At 39.4% G+C, this 21,890-nt stretch overlaps 2 protein-coding genes across 2 annotated transcripts in view; both read right to left on the reverse strand.

Moving 5' to 3' along the window:
* Positions 1–8,467: 8,467 nt before the first annotated feature.
* LOC138016702 (uncharacterized) lies at positions 8,468–18,719 on the reverse strand. Its single transcript, XM_068863897.1, has 5 exons — positions 18,478–18,719; positions 16,833–17,325; positions 15,657–15,821; positions 12,248–12,440; positions 8,468–8,848 (listed from the first exon to the last, which is right to left on the reverse strand). The coding sequence occupies exons 1-5, from the start codon at positions 18,610–18,612 to the stop codon at positions 8,602–8,604; spliced, it is 1,233 nt and encodes a 410-aa protein (XP_068719998.1). The 5' UTR covers positions 18,613–18,719; the 3' UTR covers positions 8,468–8,601.
* Positions 18,720–20,161: 1,442 nt separating this feature from the next.
* Positions 20,162–21,890, reverse strand: part of LOC138016700 (dolichyl-diphosphooligosaccharide--protein glycosyltransferase subunit 1-like) — a 22,679-nt gene continuing 20,950 nt past the window's right edge. Inside the window, exon 10 of the mRNA XM_068863896.1 lies at positions 20,162–21,290. Coding sequence (XP_068719997.1) covers positions 21,108–21,290 — 183 coding nt within the window. The 3' untranslated portion in view covers positions 20,162–21,107. The remainder of the gene's footprint in view (positions 21,291–21,890) is intronic.

Genomic DNA, 21,890 nt, shown 5'->3' on the forward strand with positions numbered 1-21,890 from the left:
GTATGTTGGAAGTGCTGTGCTTTTGCGACTTTGCTGTTCCTTAGTGCGCCCACACTTTTGTTTTTGCTCTCAGTTTGGGCGCCGCAGTCAATCATCGGCAACGTACTCCTGGTTGAAAACATTCAAAGGAGAGCTACGGGTTCGATGTTAAGGAATTGTTATTTATCCTGTGGGGAACGCTTAGTCAAACTTAAGTTATTGCCACCAAATTACTGGTATCTTGACCTAATTTTCTTTTATTAACGCCTTTACGGGCATATAGAACAAACTAGCGAGTTCAAATATTATTTCTCTTTTTCTCGAGGGTCAAACGCACCGTGCGTGCTCAGGATTGCATTTTAAGGCAAATTTTTCTCGTTCATCTGTTTTCCGGACAATTTCTTAAATCTTAATATGAACAGCTTACCAAAGGAATTTAAGGAATCAGAGTCTCTTGACTCGTTAAAGTCGCTTTCTTTGAATAGACTTAACGTAGAATTCAAGAGTAGTCTTATAGTTTATAATTTATGTAGATTTTAGATCATAATTTGCAATAAGATTTGAATTGCCACCTGGGTAAGGATAGGGATCTTGGTATTTTAGGGGGTTGGGTTGGGTGTTTAAACCTAGTAGGGGATATATTGTTTAGCCCCTGTGCACTGCAAAAAGCCTGAAATAATGATAACTTGGCGTATCCCTGACGCCGACCCAGAAATTCGCGCACTGCTTAGTTAGACAGATTTGCCTGAGGGTCAAGTAATGTAAACTATTACCGAATACGTAAATGGCGCCAATGACCCTATCCTAGTACCCACGCCTAGCCAGACAGGCACAAAGACATGGAACATTAACTGAGTTGACGACATCTAGCCATAACCAAAAACACCCGGTAGGTTAACGTAGGTTTTGTGGTCAGCAAAAGACGCAAATACCAGTTAATTTCAACCAAATGCAAAGTTTAGTTGCAGCCAAACACCTAAATGGCACCCGAGCCTACAGCAGTTTGGAGTATTCGTGCCCGTCCAGAAAGGCTCCGTTGAACAAACTATTTGAACTGAACGCCAATTTCAGTGATGCGGTACCCCAAAGCCAAAACAGACAGACAAACGATTGGCATCCGAACCCAGTCCAGTATTTGTGCCCGGCACGAGAGGCCCAAATGTAAGCAACTTTAACGAAAACAGAGATTCAGATACAGCCAAACACACTTTAATGGCCACCTGAACCCAGTCCCCACCCGAGAGACCCAAATTAAAACAAATTATAGTTCCCAGGGTTCTCTCCTACCCGTCCCCACGTAGAAGAGAGAACCTTAGACGAGGTTGCCAAATCCGAAGCTTGCTATTATGATCAAAAAATCATCTTTTTTTCTTTAGATTTTTAAGTGTGTTTGGTTCAGCACCTGATTGGCAAAATTCTAAGCATTGATTTTTATCCAAAGGCTGTTTCTTTTGAGTATAAGAATTGCCCGATACGGAAAATCATGGTCCCAAGAGAAACTGGAAACAATGTTTATGAAATTTGGGTGGACGAACAAAGAGTATTATGGTATTTTCCGTTTCGGACAATTGATTTCACTCTCCGCCATTACTTGCTGATTGGACGTCTGAGGGTTGGATCTAGGGAAAAGTAACGAGTGATGTATTTTCTCACTAGGTTAAAATTTCAGCTTGAAAATGCAGCTTATTATACATGCAAAACACGAGTTTCAAAATCTGAAAGCCTGAAACTCCCGTGCTGAATATTAATTCAGCCGCGTCCACATGCATTGAATTCTGAAGCCCGATTTCCAATTGATCAAAGAAGAACAAGCATGGGAGGCGTAATGCGACGTTCACATAGTGGAACAAGCGGAGGAAAATGGCATACGCAATCGTACTAACGTCGGAAAAGATCTAGTAAGATTCAAGATGGCGTGCGAATAGATGTGTTTGTATCTTGTGTTTGTGCTTAGGCTTAACAGTCTCCGGTTCCCACTTGTGAAATAAGTACAAGCGCGAGATAAGTACAAGCACAAAACAAGGAAAATTTCCTCTTTTGTTTGTACTTATGCTTGTGCTTATGCTTATTTCACGCCCGTTCCCACGCGATTTTTCTTATGCTAATGTTTGGGCTTGTGCTTTCTTTGACGTAATTTTCTCCTCGATCCAGCCCTCTTAAGATTCTAAAGCTAGTAATGGCGGACCATTGAATAGGAAAATTCCAGTTAAAATTAAGAATATGCACTTAATGTATGGTCGCGAGGGGGCATTCGAAAGTTATTTGTTTTCCCGAGAATCCTGATTAAAACTAACTTCTTTCCCGAGGGACCAGTACAAAAGTACTTTTGTTATATATTTAGAATTGCTTTAAAACATCCGGCGCGGGCAACAACTCAGGAATTATATCCCGGTCAGGTTACAGTTGAATTTGATTAGAGCCACTTGACCAAGAATCAACCAATCAGTGCTCGTTTTGTTGAGCGAGGCTATGTAACAAATAGATTTCTTTTTGAAATCAAGGCTTAAAACTTGGACCACTTCAGTTAACAAAGTTTTGAAATCAAAGGAAAACGAAGAATTGATTTTTTGGTCATAGCAGCACTTTAACTGGTACCCGAAACTAATTCTGATCAGTATTCGTGCCCGCCCTGAGAAATCCAAAGTAAAACAATTCTACCGATTAAACACGAAGTTCAGTTTCAGCCAAACATACCGAATTGGCACCTGAACCTACAACGTAGTTCAGTATTTGTGCCGGCCTGGGAGGCCCAAATGTAAACAACAGGCAAGAAAATTCAATAAACACGAGGTTGAGTTGTTGCCAAACACACGCAACTTGTAGTTGTCCCAAACGAAAATAAATTGAATGAACACCAGGATAATTCAAGTTCAGTTCAGTGAAATACACCGAAGAGGAGCAAGAGCCACGTAGTAGTCGCTCCCGGTCAGAAAAACTGAAATTTAGATGACATTTAGATTTCCACCGAACCCTGGGTTGCGCCAACGCCAAACATATAACATAAGAAATAGGAGAACCTAACGAGTATTGATTGATGACGTCCCAAATCAAAATAAGGTAACATAAACAAGGAACTGGTAAATGTGAAATAACCTGACGAACAGAAAAATTAACCGTCATTTGACCAGAGAAGCAAAACGGTCCAAGTAATGAAACTGACTCCAGTACGAAAAACAGAAAGCATATCTACCTCTAAATTCGCCGCTTGAGGCGGAGCTTGTTGGATTTGTTGAACCGGAGGAGTCGGTGGTCCTTGCGCTTGAGGAACTTTAACCAAAGAATTCGAAGGACAGAAAAAAACCAAAACACTTCGAACCAGCGCACCGTGGATTTTACGGCTAAAGAGAACAACAAGATGGGGCGCTTTACCTTTATAGTCGCGAATACATAAACCGTGTGAATTGTACCCTTTGTTGTCACATTCCAGCGCTTAATACACTCCCGTGGAGCATTTTGGCTAGTTTGAAGTAAACGAGTGCGAATGTTTCATCAGGGATTACAAAAACCGAGAAGCAAATGAAAGCACGACGCGGTAGGCGGAATACTTTTATTGTTTCGAGGTGTTTGAAACCTTTGATGAATCACGAAGCACGAGTTTTTGACATGACTTGTCAACCCTTTTTTTACTACGTATGAGTGTTGTGTGAGGATCTTTTGTTTTATCAGGTAAGTGATAATAATTTGAAAAGGAAATGAATGTAGAGCTTTCGAAGAAATTTACTTAATAGGGCGCTTTCGCCTGCCAAAATCATCTTCCGAAAAAAAATGATTCGGTTAACGAGGCCCTTCCAGTTTCAACTAAATATGAAAAGAATTGGGCTGTGAACTCGCCGAATGGTCGAGGTTAAAAGAGATGCAAGTGCCGGTTTTAGATTGCGATGGACTTTTCAAAGACTATTGAGTCTTGAGAACAGACATTGCTGAAATGGATGCTCTTTCGCTGAATTATTGGGTGTCCAAATTCGTTTTAATCCTATGAACGCTAACAATAAGAGGTAAACTGGACGCTAATCATAAGAGGTACTGCGAAAGTTTTATGTCGAATATTAGTCGGAAAATTTAAAATGCATTGTGTGCGAGTAGTTTATTTATATGTGTTTTTTTTTTCCCGAAGGTTTATTAGCATAAAGGTTCATTTAAATTCAAGTGCCTTGATCAGTGTCTTGATCAGTTTTTAAACTAACTCAGGCGTTTCTTAATCTGTAGTTTCATTCGCTATCAAGATGCATGCACCTGGCCAAAATGGGGCACTCCGATTGACTAATAGTATTATGAATTATTAATGAGTTTGAGAATTAATGATCAAGGTTTTAAATGACTCAAGCCATTCGCTCATTTGAATGTATTGTGTGTTCGCATAAGTAAATAAAAAGCTTAAGCAAAGAGGGCGTTGCGAAGACCAACAAGGACTCGAAATAATAGACTATTGAAAAAAATGTAATAACTTCGGCTAACTGATAACAACATACGAAAACAATCAGTTATCGATTAAAAGCAGTCGTAATGCAGACCGCTGGCGCTAAAACAAGAGCAAGTAAGTCACAATTGGATTAACTTTCGTCCCGACCTCGTGACGAAAGGTATTTTCAAGTCATATACCAAAATGAGCATAATGTAAAATCAAAGCATAGTTAATAGAACTATGACCAAAGTAATCCCTGAGTGACTTAACATCCAATGAAAAATATCTCTCCAGTAAGGAGAAAGAAGGGCAGCGAGAATCTTACCTCGTATGCACGGGAGGATGGGGGGGGGGGGGGTACTGCCATATATGGGCTATATAGGTATGTGCCGCTGTGAAGGGTATGGTTTTCAAGCAGTTTACTCTAGCATAGGGTATATATATCAGAGCGTTTGGGTCTCTTATCAAATAGTGAGTGGGTTCTTTAACGTCCCATACTATTTAATTTCCAACTAGGGTTATGAGACGGGATCTCCGGTTTACAGTCCTTATTTGAGAAGACTTGAAAGTCTAATCATTTGCAGATGTAATTACGAAGGCAGCACATTCTCCTCAGTTATTTTAAGACCCTGAGTGTTGGTCCGGCCGGAGTCGAACTGACGACCTCCCGCATGACAGCCCGATAATCAACCAACTGAGTCACCGGTGCGTTTTGCAATCTCGTGCTGCCATGCATGTTCTGTAGCAAATGCTACCAAAGAGTGAATAAACATACTATTATTATCATCATTTATGATCCTCGCAGTTATGAACGCAATGTTAGTAACTGCGTAGTGAGGCCCGAAAAATTCAGGACTTCAACGGGGTTTGAACCCGTGACCACATACACTGTACTCTGTCAGTCTTACAAGAGACGAGGGTGTCTGGAAAACCCGAATAGCGAATAGCGAATAGTCGCGAATACCGAACAGCGAAGAGTCACGAATAGTACGAATAGTACGAATAGTGCGAATAGTGGCGAATGGTCGCGAATAGTGACGAATAGTGACGAATAGTAACAAATAGTGGGAAGTAAGGGTGGAGGATGGGGGGGGGGGGGGGGGGATTGTGACGAAGTGACGAAAATTTGGTATCCAGTACTTCCTGGTCAACCGCGCAGCAACGTTGGATGGGATTTTCCCGCTAAAAAGGCAGAGATGTGTCGGCGAAGGACAGCTTGAGCCCTGAGAAGAAAAGGTAATAAATGCACTGAAATTCTGTTGCTTATTTGGATAATTAATTAACGCAACGGTTATCAGACTAGCTCGTTTGCCTCTTTAATCACAAACCACTTGCCTCACATTTTGATTTTATTCCTTTTTACAGAACGTGTCTCGCCGGATCGGACTGCACAGATGAGGATGATGAAATGTGAGTATCTAAAATTTATGTTCGGGCGCCACTGTGCAAGGAGATGATCATGAGCTTGATGTATTAATGAAAGTGATTTATATTTTTGCATTTTGACGTTTGTTCTTCTTTAGAGTGTTTGTAAAAGCATGCACGAAACTCTCTTTCGACGACAGGTGAGCATATTATTTGCTTTGATTACGAGATTGTTCAGCATAAGGCGGTGAGTATTGAAGACTATTCGTCACTATTCGCGACTATTCGTCACTATTCGCCACTATTCGCACTGTTCGTACTATTCACTATTCGCGACTATTCGCTGTTCGCTATTCGCTATTCGCTATTCGGGTTTTCCAGACACCCCAAGAGACGACCCTAAGTGTCTTAATATAACTACAAAAAACTAGAAATGATTTCCTGATTGGACTTTTCTATTGAGAAATTTGGTTATAGAAGAGAGGTAGTCTGTCAGAAGCGAACCATGATGCTCTGAATAAATATTTTGGAAAGCTTAAATTTATTGCTGGCGAGCCATAGCGAGGCAGCAGCCTATTCTTGATATTAGCGAAAAATATCAAAATTTGTGGGATGTAAGATCGGAAGTATGCGCAGTCGATTGTACATGTGGTGGCATCATTTATTTATTTATTTATTTATTTTGTGATTCGCCCAAGGGCAGGTGATTATACAATAGGACTCTAGGTCCCCTATAAAATATTAACACCCAAACCTATAATCCGGGGTATTGATACCCGTTATGACGTCACGTGCACGTGGAAGGGATCTTACAGCCTCACATCTTTCGAGTCGAGTACTTTTCCAAAGGGTCGTCATTGATCATCATTCAACCGAACATGTACAGTTTTTGAACCTCTTACATTTAACCATCCAGTCAAATTGTTCTTCAACGTCTTCAACCGTTGAGCGAAGAGAAAATCAGTTCTCGAGCTAGACCACAAGCAGTCGTCTTTCTTTCCTCTGAGCCATGCACGACGTAGGGGCACCCAACGAGAATATAGTTGAAAACCATTAAACATAGCATTGTTAAACGTATTTTAGTATTTAAACGGTAGATATAGGCATATTTTTATCCCCTAAAATTTTTTCATCTGTTCGGATTTCCTCACTGATTGTCCAGTGTTCCGAAAATTATAGGTATCAAAACTTACCTTTTCGAAAATTTCAGCCAGAAAAAAGGCTCCCGAATATTCTAGGTGACCTTTTTAGGGTAAAAATCCGTTAAAAATGGGCAATTATACCATTTTTTAAATGTTCGAAAATCCTAGAAGAGGCAGGCAACAAGAAATTTTACAACAAATGTTCCCAAAGTTCTAGATCTCAAATCGTCTTCCGAACAGTTATTTTCCGAAAATTGACGTTGGGTGCCCCTGACGACGGATGACATGATTATTTTATGCAAATTAGTGGAAAATCGCGCGCGCTACTACCGTGTCAAAGAAAAATAAGAGACAGCTCGCAGTCTATTCTCAAGTACGACAATAAATTTAAATTGACGTTTGCTCAACTACGCTCAGCATTTCTGAAAAGGTAACTCTTTTGCTGAAAAGGGACCAGAAATTTCAGAAGAATAGAAGTTTAAATTCAAAGAATGAACTGACATGACATTGTTGTAAAATTATCCCTTTTCTTATAATTCAGGGTTCGAACACTTTTTCAGACCAAAAATTCAAGGACTTTTCAAGGACTTTCAAGGGCCAAATTTTGAAATTTCAAGGACCTCTTTTTTATTTACGTCGATGAATTTACCCATAGAAATGGTCTGACAGTACAATTCTTCCTCATTTTCCGTAACGTACATGCATGAAAATAATGCAAAGGCACTGGTAACCACTCCCGACCGCACAGCTCGTCGCGATTGTATGACATGACTTGAGTGGCTGATTATTTTCACTGAAGTTTTCAAAGATTAAAAATGCGGGTCAGAAAAAAATTCAAGGACTTTCAAGGACCAGGAATGAAGAGCAGAGATTTTCAAGGATTTTCAAGGCCTTGAAAATGCACTCTCAAAAGGGTTTTCAAGGGTTTTCAAGACGCGTACGAACCCTGTTATATGATAGTAACGCCTGCCACACAGGCTAAAGATATGCACACCTTTCTTCGCTCTTTTAATACTTTCATGCACATTTCCAGTACCCTCTTGCTTCAAAAATTTACAGCTGTTTTAAAAAAAATACCAGTCACTGCTCCCAGTTTCCACGCCAGCACTCACTTTCACATAAACTCCTAGTTTATACACATAATACTTATTACAACATTTCATTTCATAGATCGGCATTGGTGCATGGGTAAGTCTGCAGTTACCATATGCTAATGAGGCAAAAATTTGACTCAATATGGTCCAAGCTCTCGTAAGCGACCACCTTCCGAAAGCGACCACCTGGGATTGACATTCTGGGTGGTTGCTTGCGGGAAGTTCGACTATATTTTCAAATCCGGTGACGTTACAAACTCCGATCCAGTCTTTACCGCCTAAATATACAACATGGCCGCTGTATGAAAACAAAGAAAATGTAATAATGTGAACGAACAATACTTTTGCCGACAACGGCGCATGCTCTGTTGACAATACCTGGCTTCTAGAACGACTCTGGACGATACGTGTGGATGGGTCCTAACTTGGTTAGGCCGAACCAGTTGGCGAATACAAATAATACCTTAAAGATACACGAAAACGGATTTGACTGTCTCGTTTATTCCTATCAATGGTAAAAAGCACAGAACATTTGACGAGGTGACCAATAACGTAAAACTGATCTTGTTAAGAAACTTTCTTCTAGCATGCTCGTTTTGAACTGCTTCTTGGCGGAAAATTAAAGTGGTATTACTTCGAAAATGTCTTCCCAGATATTTAGGTTTGAGCTCAAGGAATCGTTGCATGCATGTGTTCCAGTCGAGTATCTCTCAACTAAGCGAGATCGCATTTCATTTTTCGCGACATCAGCTATAAAATCGGGTCCAGTAACCAAATGGCTGAGATGATTCAAAAGATTTGGAAAGGATAGATGGTTTTGACTTGTGGCTTGATCGTCTTGTAACACCGCTCCACTGCCCATGTACCTATTAAAAAGGAATACAAATTTAAAGCTGTCAGTCACCGATTTCATTTCATTATTTAGTTGTACTTCGTTAGAACTCGAATTCCAGCCGTTATTACAATAATTAACAATTAGAGCAGTTTTCAAATGACTGTCGAAAGTAATTACACGATTGCAATTGCTACGCTTCGTGATTGGCTTAAAAATACCGGGTCAGTTTTTCAACCAATGAGAAGAAAAACCAAAACCAATAGCGACTTGCACGCTCGATTTTTCCCGCGCTCTGAGCAATTTACATGGAATTGCTACGAATTTGGATTGGTTCATTGTGCTGTTTGCACCGGCTGTGATTGGTCAAAGTAATTACTTTGGTATTTGCTTTACGACACTCAATTGAAAACTGTTCTGTTGGATGCAGTTGACCATGGTAGCGAAAATTAGTATATATTAAAACAACGGGTGGCGTTAAACGGGCGCGCTGATTGGCTCCTCAAACTCCGGATATACTTTGCAATTATTCAACACATTGTGACAATGTCTAAATATGGTCATAGCGCGCTCAATATTCGTCGTACGTACTCAACAGAAATTCTGCGATACACGTAATTTTGTGTGTCGCGGAGAAAAATGGTAGTTCTTCCAGCTTTTTTTTTTCAATAAACGTAGAAAATTGGGCTTTGTCATCGAAGTGTTGAATAATAAAACAATTACCCTGCTCAATATTGCGGAATATCTACTGATTTTTGCCAACTCGGCCTATAGACCTCTTTCATAATGGCGGCCAAACAAATTATTCTTTTGTTTTAATGCTACTAAACCTTTCTAGCCTCGTTACGAAGAGCAAATTTATAAAGAATATTTGTTTCAAAACGAGGGCAGTAAGTCTAATTAACATAAATACAAAAGAATGTAAAGTTGGTCGCCATTTATGAAAGTGGTCTATTTGCGCCCGAAAATGTTTCAATCTTTGCAGGAATAAGTTAAAATCATCTTTTTGTGCTATATTATCTCACTGTTTTAGTATATACTAAAACAACTATTCAACTTAGTGTCGGTGGCTAGTTAACAACTATTTACCGAAGTGGAGGTGGCTAGTGGTGGATATTTACCGAGCCGCGAGGTAAATATCCATCCCTAGCCACTGACACTGAGGTGAATAGTTGTTGTAGTATATACTCAAACAGTGATATAATATAGCCCAAAAAGACGATTTTAACTCATTTATTCCTGCAAAGATTACAACATTTTCGGGCCCAAATTCCGCGCGAATTGCTCGGAGGTGAATAGCAAAGGATATCCCGAGTTTGAGTGGCCAATCAGCGCGCGAGTTTAATGCTATCCACTGTTTTAGTATATACAAATGGTGGATATTCACCTCGCCGCTTCGCCTCGGTAAATATGCACCAATAGCCACCTTCACTTCGGTGAATAGTTGCTAATTATCACGGCCGAGGACGATAACACAAACTCAGGGCCTTAATACCCTATGGGCCCTCAGGCCCAAGTACAACCGCATCTCAACTACTGCAATATTTTATTCCGAAACTGTTCCCCTTGGGAATAACAAAGCAAAGTTGTGTGTAAATTTCCACCAAGGTACAACAGATGATGACCGAACGGTCGAAAACGTTTTGGTTCCTTAATTTTTTAGAAACTTTACTGCAATATTGTTGGGAAAACTTTAGAGTAACTTTGCAGGACAAACTGCAAAAACTGCAAGACAGAGCAACTCCTAGGATGAAAAACCCTTGCCTCTCAAAAGCAAACTGAAAGAGCAACAATGGTATTTAAGTCCCTACAGGGACTAGCACCTAAGTATCTCTGCTAGAAATTCGCCCATCGCGATAATGGTGTTATTGTTTGAGAGACTCTGAATAATAAGGTAAATGTTCCGCAACCACGCACAAACTACTACAAAAACAGCTTTAGATATAGTGGCCCAGTTTTGTGAAACAGCTTACCTTTACAACTAGGGGAAGCAGAGTCCCTCAATCAATTCAAACGACTGATTAAAGAGGCTATCTAAGCCATTATTTTAAACACGGCTTTCATGGAAAGCAGCTTTTATTTTATGATATTATGAACTTTAATTTCGCGAGATTTTGAAATCGCGAAAGTCGCGAAGGTACATGCACTTCAGTTCCAATGCAGTTTCAATCCAGTGTCGTAAAACCAAAACCAAAGTAATTACTTTGGCCAATCAAAAAGGACGGAGACAATCCAGAAAACCAATCAAAACTCGAAGTAATTACACGCAGCCGACACAAAGCGCGGGAAAATGTGCACGCACGAGCCACTATTGGTTTTGGTTTCACTTCTGATTGATTGAAAAAATGGCGCGAGAACTTTGAACCAATCACTGAGTGAAGTAATGCAAAACCAAAGCAATTCGCTAATTACTTTCGACACTCAATTGAAAACCGCTCTTTGCGAAGACCAAATAGAATAATAATTCATTGTTTCATTGTGCATATTCCTGAGCACTTGAACAGAAAAGAGCGCGCACAAAAAAGTGATCACTGTATGTCGTACAGCAAATCAACTTGTAAGTAAACAACTTTATTTTTAAGCTGAAAACTTAACATTAAAGTTAAAGAAATTAAAATTCTTCGTAATCTCAGAACGAGAATTGTTTACAATTACTTCTTCTTGCGAGGGGCTAAGAGTTAGCATGTTAGGTGATGTCACTTCTGCATGACGTAAGGGGAACAGAACCAGCAAGAATTACCTGCGTGCTTGCAGCCAATCAAAATCGAGAAAGTGACACCAATGTATGATACTAACATAATTACTTTAAAAAACTAACTGTACTGAAGTTTCAGTTTGTTCGGCACAAGATAAATCATACAAGACAATAGAGTTCAATTGAACTGCACTCAAATAAAACGCGGGGTTTTGAGGAAAGGGAAAACTCGAGTATCAGTTAAAAACCCCTTTCGGAACACAATAAAGAATAACCAAAACTTACTGCTTTGATATTTTCGATGCCATTGCGTCTGCACTTCTAGAGTAAAAGCTGATGCAAACAATACGACAACCCCGAAATCAAAAGCAGAGAAAATTGTGAGCTTAATAAGAAATAGCATCAACAACTACTACACCAATAAACATTTTGAAAAAAAAAACCTATTTGCATTGCATTATTTTCTTTTACAGGGTACAAAACGTTTTTGTCAGTGAGTAGCTTAAAACTAATGTGCCCATATTGTTCTAAAACCTCAATGTTGTCTTGCAGAGAATAAGAAAGGCAGGTACAGCAATTGCATGATTGCTGTTTTTCTCGTTAAACTAGCATTGCTACAGCCCCTTACAACAAATACACACATCTTGTTTCCATGGGAACAACTTATGCAACAGTTAAGTGACAGCATCCTCTATGTGTCACCCTCAAACACCTACGCTCCGAAGACACCTCACTTACCTCCACTGGACTCCTCTGTTAGTGTGGCAATCTTCTTCGTTGGTCCAGATGCTTGGTGCCATACTATCAGCCCAGCTCCACAGTTGAGACAAGTACAACTTGCAAAATCTATCATGCGTCAGGGAAAGTCTGCAGAGAAGATGTGGAGGAAGGGACATCAAACGGGGATGAGGTTCATTGTAAGACAGGTATTCTGTTGAATACAGAGTACAGCAAACGTTTTACACTAGTAATTATATACCTTATTATATATTTCATATCCATGAAATTAACGCGAATCGTTAAAATTCGCGTTAATTTAATTCGCGCTAAATATGTTGCGCGTTATTTTCCGCGACATTATTAAAGTGCAGCGTTAATTTCCGCGCTCTTAATTTCCATTCTTTTAACCCTAATTTTGAAACCTTTCCAGACATTCATGACACCTAAAAACAATAAAATAAGGTACAAGCTTTCTTTCTTTTCGTTAACCCCTACATTGATTCGAATTTTGAGGACTGTTTTGTTGACCAGAGGGCTCAGTTTTGTGTTTTGCATCCAGCGTTGAATAAATTTGTTCCAGTGGTCACCAACAACTGTCTTAATTGCGCTAATTTCCTCTATTATGAAATTCTACCTCTTCCTTTGCGTTAATTTTCTTTATTCGAAAGTCGTTTTACATTAAATTCGATTAATTTAAGTCGCGTTAATTTCTAATACCTTAATTTCATGGAGCCTTAATTTTCTAGAATAAGGTATACAGTCCTCATGAACAGGCAAACCTATATAACGTGTTAATCACTTGCAACCACACCAGGAGTTTCTGCAGGTTCGGCAAAGGTGGGAAATGAAATGTGGGCACAAAGTGTAAATTTAGCCCAAACCCACAGAATGGTGTGCAAGGCAGTTGATCTCTAAGCACTTGCTCTCAATCTGTTAATACGTAATAATTTGGACTTCATTAAAACAATAATTTCATTAACAGATAGGAAATAAATTAACACAAAAGTGGTGTAACTTTTTAAGAAAACATAGTCCATGGCTCTTCTTCAGGTTATGGCTTCATCATTAATAATTTATTAGAGAAACAACCTATCGTTTTATCGGGGCTTAAAAACACGAGGCGTAGCGGAGTGTTTTTAGACCCGATAAAACACGAAAAGCGAGTTTTTTGAACGGCTTAAAAAACATTCCACAAAGAGCGTGTCCCTCTGGACTCAAAACAATGGTTCAAATTGTGAGAGGTGAATATTAGCATACAAGAAAAACAAGCTATGCCTTATTAGTATTCTTTATATAAAGAATACTAACGAGTAGTGTTTTATCGGATATAAAGCTCATACACGTGATGTTTATCGGTGTTTTGATAGGCTGTTAAGCTCATGAATTATTGATGAGTTTTTTTAAGTCACTGAGCTTTAACAACTGATAAAACACTCCTCATCAGAACTCTTTATATAAAGCATACTAATAAGGCATTGCTTGTACTTTTGCTTTTCTTGTATGCTAATGTTCTCCTTTCACAACAATACACTGTTAGAGAGCACACTCTCATTGGTTACTTCAAGGTCACATGACATCTAACAATAATACTGTTTCCTGCCAAAATTCTCTGAGCATGCAACAGTGCTGAAACTATGATGTCAGAGGGTAACAGTGCACTGTTACCCGCTAATGTTGACCACTGACTGCCGTTGCTATAGCTTTTTGTGCTATATAAAAAATCACTTAATGACTGGTTCATTGGGAAATAGTTCATTTTGTTTCCCTCGAATTTCAATGTTTCCCTCAGCTGCGTCCTGGGGAAACATTGAGATTCTTAGGTAACTGTTTCCCTTGGGACCAGTCATAAGTGTTTAGTATTTGAACCTCTGTTCAGACCCCAGAGGGACTTGCTTCTTGTGGAAAATGTTAAACTTGGAGGTCGTGTTACAAAACAACTCGGCTTCGCCTCATGGTTTAAAACCTGATTGAGCAACTTCCATATGACCTTGAAAAAAGTGTGTGTAATTTGTTTCACAGACCAATGTTTTGCAAGATTAAAACAAAGTTTCTCCTTATTTCCGCCAAGGAAACTCCTAATATGGGCAGTAAACAGTTTGATTGCCCTATCACATTACTGCATTTCAAATGACATCAAAGCGAAATGCCGATAGCTTTCCATGGAGAGATGACGTTGTTTCCATCAACGTTTGCTAAACCAACCAATTAAATGTTGTGCATTTTTGTTAAGTTCTGTTTTTACGTTTATTTTTCAAGGTCATGTGAAATTCGCTCTAAAAGACTCCTGCTTGTTTATTAAACAGTAATTAAAATAAAACAAAAGAGTGTTTTTCAGTTACAACTAAACAATAGATATTTCAGCAGTCTCACTTCACCTTCATCAAGTTAAAAACAACATGTGAAGACACGTTTTAAAATTATTAGAGTTTAGTATTTCTTTTACCTGTTTCTGTTACCATTCTAAGTCTATAACTAGAATCTACATGAGACTATGTTAATTGGCCAATATGTAGAATTTGTACTTCAGTTTTTTCTTTTAAACTCTGATTGCAAAGCACTGCTGAATACTTGGTAAAAGCAGCAATGTATTAATGTTTGGTTAGGGTTAGGGTTTGTGGAGACCTGGCTTGCCAATTTTGCTTGTCGTTTCTTATTAACTTAAGGCAGCGAAATACGAGATACAAAAAACCCTAAACTTGGTGTGCAACATTGTTTCGTTGCAAGTTTGGGTCGATGTCTCCTGTTTTTCACCTTGCATGATCAACTTGTCGCACAACAAAAACATTTGTTGCGGGTTGAAGAAAGTTGTTGCAAAAAGTAGAGCGCGGGTCTATTCTGAGCAACAAATTTTGGCTTTGTTGCTCGTTTTTGATCAAGCTCACAACTTGTCGTGCAACAAATGTGCTCATGTACTAGCAAATCAACCAATCAGCGCCCTGCATTTCTTCAACCCGCAACAAATGTTTTTGTTGCAGGTCAAGTTGATCACGCAAGGTGAAAAACGTGAAACATCGACCAAAACTTGCAACGAAACAATGTTGCGTGACAAGTTGAGGGTTTTTGTACCTTGTCTTTGGCCGCCTTTAAGGTTTGCAGATGCAAGTAAAATATACATGTATGTCAAGAGCAAAAGACAGAACATGCAAACCAAATCACCTTGAATGCCAAAATTTCTTGTCATTTCCCGCTCATTTAGCTATCATGCTTGGCTTGGTAACCAGGCCCCAGTTGTTCAAAAGGTGGATAATGCTATCCACCAGATAAATCACTATCCATTGGATAACGCAATTGGTTTCGCTATTACTTATCCACTGGATAGTGATTTATCCGATGAATAGCGTTATCCATTGTTTGAACAACTTGGGCCAGTACTACAACTTGGGATCAGACCTAACAAGGAAGGAAGTTACAGGCTGGCATTATTTACCTGTGAGCCAATCCAGAATGAACTGATTGACCTCATTAGATTGCTGTTCATACTGACAATCGTCATGAGGGCAAAGCAATGCTGTGAGGATACTCCAAAGGCCATTCTCTTGATCAGCAAGAACTCCAAGCTTCTCAGTGAGAAGCACTTTGCGGGTGCAAGGATCTGAAGTTATAACAGAGACAAAAGCTAAAGGACACAAGGATATTACATGGCTGCATGGAGATACAAAATTTCTTTTCGAGTGAGCGCAGAGAACAAGTGAAATATTGTCATGAAACACATTGAAAGGCGTGATTTTCACATGTAACCATAGCAACAGGGATCTTTTCAGGTGTGAAATATCCCGGTAACATGTTATCCTCACGTGTGAAGATATCATGTTTTTGCGCAAAAGATCACTTGGTATTTCATTAGTGTTTATAATTATAATAAAATCAGTTAAGTACTTGAAAAAGTTTGAAGTTTGTCAGTCAGAAGCAGGGGTAAATACACAAAGACAATGAGTGAAATCAGTACTTGATAAGACCTTTTTGACATCAAGTACTTCCCTAGGCCTGTCAATAACTCTGTTAATGAGTTGATAAAGCATATTCATTTCGAGGTAATCAAAAGTTTGTTTTGCTAAACGATACTTTTGGTAGAATCCACATTAATTTAACAAATAATAATTATTGTAGTAAAGTCTCTTCCCTCTCCTTACTTGAAAAGCTGTGATGAGAAAGCACTTTTTGATTTGACTTTCTGTGTATTCATTTCCAAATGAATGCATTCTTAGAAAGAATAACACAACACTACTCAATTTTGTAGATTAACACGAAATAATAACCACTGCCATTTTCTGTTTCCCTTGAGAATCACCTAACACCCAATTCACACCAACAAGACAAGTTTAGTTAAACTGGGTTTTACAAAATGAAAATCAGTCACAGAAAAATGTAGGACTGCCTTCTTCATGGGATTCAGGGAAGTTCCAATACATGTTTTGATCTGTGCTATTAAAATTTGTATGTACCGGTATGTAGTCGACAAAAATCATCACACATGATTTAAAAAGAAAACACTTTGAAAACGTGTTTAACTAAACATGTTCAAAACATGGTCAAGGTCTGGTGTGAACAGGGCATAAGTCTATGTTCCAAGGTAAAACAAAATTAATATTTATATACACTGTACCTCCAAACTTAAAGTAGTGTAAAACATGCTTGAATAAACAATTTGACATGGCATTTACGCACACTTCCTCTGGACCAACAGCAGTAAGAAAATCCTGAGATCTTGATAATGTAAACATAGGGCTTGCCTCTGGAGTTTTATGTGGAGTGAATGTCATGTCTTCAGTCAGTCGACTTCTCATTTTACACAGCAGTTGAAATGCAGCTTTGTTCTGGCTCAAATGAGTGGCATCTGTCAGCAAATTCTCATTCTTGCTGTAGTCTTGGGTTTCTCCAACTGTTACGTCACATAACTTTAGCATCCATTGATACTGGCACTCTGACAAATGCCGATTCTGAAGCAGAAATCGTCTCAGCAAAGACTTTGATTTTCCCAGAACTTCGAGAGACAACTTCAAATTTCCCAGGAACAACTGTCCAGATTTGTTGAAGTTTTCAAGATAGTTATTAAGTTTTTCTGCCAGAGCTGGCTTTGCTTGCAGTCTACGATAAACCTTTAAAGCAAATACATGTAACCTTATAAGTTCAAAAAGTTATTGAACCTAAGCTTACTTTTTTCCTGCAATTTCAAGGATAACTAGTAATATTACCCGTCCACACACGCCAACTGGTCTCGATCTTTGTCCACATAGTGCCACAGTTTCAAAGGGGACTATTAAACATTCAATGAAGAGCAAATACAGAATACAGGGCCAATTTTGAAGCATGCAGTATCACTGCAGTTGCTTTGTGGCTCAGCAGTAAAAGTCAATGTTTATAAGAACGACTAAGGTATATCTTTAAGTGGCTCTGCGGCTCAATTCAATGTTCGAGAACGAGTAAGGTATAATTTCTTTGAGTGGCTCGGCGGCTTCGCAGCTCGTCAGTGAAATCCAAATGCTCAAGAATAAGTAAGGTATATCTTTGAGTGGCTCAGCGGCTTGTCAGTTGACTACTGAGTTGCTGAGCCACTAAAAAAAGTACTTGTTTTAAAAGTGACCCGGCATTCTATAATTTAGCCACATGTACATTGGAGAAGATGTCCCAGGGTTTCAAAGACATCCCGCAGACGTTCTAAAGATCAATAGAGTGGACAGTAGATCTTATGTCTGTCATGTCTTAGGTCTTATTTCAGACACCCATTAAGCTTAAGGTTAATTTGCTAAAGCCAGACATTCCAACCCTCCCAATTCGATCGGTAGACTCCTGATTTGATGTGTTGCCTCCCGCTCTCCCGATTTTTATCAGATTCTCTCGATTTATCAAGAAATTCTGAAAAAAGGAAGAAAATTGGTTATCTTAAGTATTTTTTTGCGATCTGAGTGTAAAGCGTATGTTACGTATTACACTTTCTTATCCTATAATGTCTTCCTCAGTTTCTCCGTTGAACACCCCATGTTGTGCAAACTCATAAGGCCAGCAGTCTTGCTCCATTTAACAGCTCCAAGAATTGTACCTTACAGAATACCACAAGAATGATGTCAAAATGCAGGGAATGCCCCTTGAGAGAAACTAAATTTGAAACATTTGTTGGGGGGGAGGGGGGGGGGGATACCCCCAGACCCCCCTACAGGCTCGCGCCTTAGGCACTTGTGTGAGCGCCTTCGGCGTTAAAAAAATACTCTCTATTTTCCTTCAAAAGGGGTTAGACTGTCTGTAAAGCTTGCCTCTTCAAAGTAGTTTGCCCACTTAAACGCTTTCTGAAATGCATCTTCATTCCATTGTTGCACAACACTGCACCGTGCCATACTCAAAACCTCCACAAAAACGTGAGTATTTTTCAGTATTTCGTTCATTTTCATGACTTTCCGAGGTGAAATCTTCAGGCGAAAAAGTCAAACATGGCGCCGTTGTCGTTGACCCCAGGCCTCTCTCTGATGCTCGCTACCTTCAAAGACCGGTGCATAGTCTGTGCAAGGTATGAAAGATATGCGTGTTTCATCAGAGTTTCCAAACACCTCGAAACAATAAAAGCACTCCGCCTACGGCGTCGTGCTTTCATCTGTTTCTCGGAGTTAGGAGGCCCTTATGAAACACTCGCACTCGGTATTACTTACAGACCTATCTATGTATATGTTCAATCTTGCCTCCTCGATCTCTCACTCGAGGTTCTTGTTAATTATAGGTGCTTGATTCTTCTTTCGGAAGGGATCACGAGGTTTCCTCCTACGTAAGGGTTTTTTTCCCTGGAGCTCAGGTTTTCACTATATGAAGATATTTTTTGTGTAATTAAGCGTTATCAGTGCACTCTTGTTTTGTGGATTCAGGCGTAATGTGTAAATAAACTGGGACTGATGCTTGCATTCCATAAATACCCACTGCAGCAGTCGGTTTTCCTAATTATCAGAGACGATTTTGTTGTTGTTGTTGCCTTTGCAGGTGAAACATGAGTAAATACACGTGATTAAATAGGGTTCATGACGTCAGGCAGTCTCAGAAAGTTCGGATTGTCGGCCTGTTGTCTGAATGTTGTTCCCTGTAAGCATAAATCAGTCAAGTGTTCTGAGCAAAGGCTGGTTTCACAGGCAACCCTAGTATAAGCAACATTCTTAGCATAGGCAGACGCACCTGTCTTATTTTCTTTCGAGCTGAGGGTAAGAATGACCAAGACATTGATTCATTTTCAAATTCTCGCATCACTGTAAAATTAAAGAAACATTGTTTCTTAGGAACTTAATCGGCCTCTTAATGCTAACCTTAGTAGCGATAAGCTGTTACTTAATAAGTACACATTGTAACTGCTATTTTTGTTAAGATCGTTTTTCTCAGTCTCGGTCCAAGACCTGCAGTAATTTGTATCTAAATAATTTTGAAGATCATAACGGCTACTTTTGAAAACGTCTAGTTCATAAGAAGGCGTTGATTCACATTGTTTATTATTTCTTGTTAATCTTCGATGGCCGAAGAACAGGAGTTTATGAAACACTTGCTGTTGCTGCTTTAGAAGCTAGCGTCTTTCCTGACTGACTTGTTTGCACCTATAACTGCGAAGATAATGAAGTTCAATGCCTTTTTGTTCACCATTTAGGTTTCATGTTTTAATTTCTGTACGACACAGCAGGTGTATCGAACCTGACTAATACCTCCAGGGCTAGACTTTTCTCGATTTTATCCTATTTGAAGGCTCTTCAATCCGTTATCATTGCATTTCCCCTTTCGCGGATGCTTCACCAATTACATCAAATCCACTAAAGTTGACTGCACTACGTCGGAAATGGCATTTTCATTCGTTACTAAAGTGAAAGAAAGGTATTGTTGCACGCTCACTTGCTGCTGGGAAACAGCGAGGAACACTTAAAATATAGCCCGATAATAGAAAATGAGACAAATGTAAGAAACTGAATAACCCTATTTCCTTCGAAATGTCAATTTTATTCACTAAGCAGAACACTATCACAACACTCGCATTTGTTCTACAACAAGCTGTGAAGCAAAAGTTATTCTTGAAGGTCTACACGATTCAAAAGATTATTCTAAGGGTTATCTTTTATTCAACACTCTCAATTTAATTTTTAAGATGATTTAACAATGCCAGTGATGCCCAAGTGACAGCCACGTTTCCAGGTATTACACTTTAAAATCAGGATTCGTGGCTAGGAATGTACTTGGATTTACTGTACTGTACCACATGAAATAACAGAAAAATATGATAACTTTAATGGATGAATTACATGAAGGAAGCGACAGAGTTTTTTATCACTTGATAATAGAATTCGTTTTGTTGTTGTTGCTGCTGTTGTTTTTCGGCCGGTAAATGCAGCAGCTAATCCTTACTAAAGGAGTTCTGTATTGCGAGAAACGAGTGATGCTGAAGAAGGGGACACTTCGTGACGCTTATTGAAATCAGCGTGCATCTAGTTACTTGAAATTCTGGAAAAACCGCTAATTCATGCACTAAAACATAACACCAATAAAAAAAAAAACGTCTTCACAGCCTCAACTCCAGTTTCACTGTTTTCAAGTCCTCGTTTACACGATTCGAGTTCCTATCGTTCCATTAGTCTGCCAAACAGTTGACGTGCGTGTATTTTGACACCCGATTTTCGGCCGATTCTGTTATCAAACAGTTGCATCCACAACGTCGATCAAAATCACGCCAAGGAATCGGCTGTCTCACCCACGATTCGTGTCAAATCAGCTGTCACTGTTACTTTCCTGATATACTCTGTCGGATCGGGCGTGGGACAAATCTAGCGTGCAACGATTTTAACGTTAAAGGTTAAAACAATATTCAGTGTGACAAGAACAAGAGGATCATCATTTGGACATCACTGGGGTTCGTAACACGGTAACTTCATCAAAGGACTGCGGCCAAGCTTTCGATTTCGGTGCTCAATTTCTGCCTCTTGGCTTTGTTGTTTGCCTCGCTTTCCACATAGGATGACTTGCTAAGACGACCATTCACAACCTTCTCAGCCAGCACAATAGCCGCGTCAAGAAGCTGCTTCTTCTCACTTTCCTTGCGCTGCAGGTCTGTCAGCTGAAAGAGTTGAAAAAGACACATTAATGCTCCTTACATGTACCTTTAATCAGCACTGCGATAGTGCCTTTTGTCCATAACCACAAAACGTTTCATCTTCTTCATAAGAAAATACTCGTAATCGTTATGGGACTGACTTCAGATACCGAACTTATAGGATGATATTTCGTTGAAAGAATAACATCGTTTTGGTGTTTTCCGCGGGTCTGCAGTACTTTGATCTAAGCCCTCAGTTCAAAATAGTTAGCTTTGAGTGATTGTAACGAGAACCTGCATTAAAATATTACAAACATTTGACGTTTTTCAGCAGCCTGCCACGTGAGTTCAGCGGAAAAGGAACGGTTTCGAGTTTCTTGCCCTTCTGGGCTTTTACTTTGAGTAGAAGAGCACAGAACGCGTCATCAGAAACGAATGCAAATGAGAAAAATTTACTCACAAATAATTCTTACATCGAGTTGAAGTGTGGAGGTTTGGCAGTGTGGAAGTTGGAAATTAACCCTAAACCCTAACCCTAAACCCTACCCCTAAACTTCCCACACTGCCAAACTTTCAACTCCAAGTAATAATTATTTGTGAGTAGATTTCTCGCATTTGCATCCC

The sequence above is a fragment of the Montipora capricornis genome, chromosome 9 (genome assembly GCF_036669925.1).
Source record: "Montipora capricornis isolate CH-2021 chromosome 9, ASM3666992v2, whole genome shotgun sequence".
Lineage (NCBI taxonomy): Eukaryota > Metazoa > Cnidaria > Anthozoa > Scleractinia > Acroporidae > Montipora > Montipora capricornis.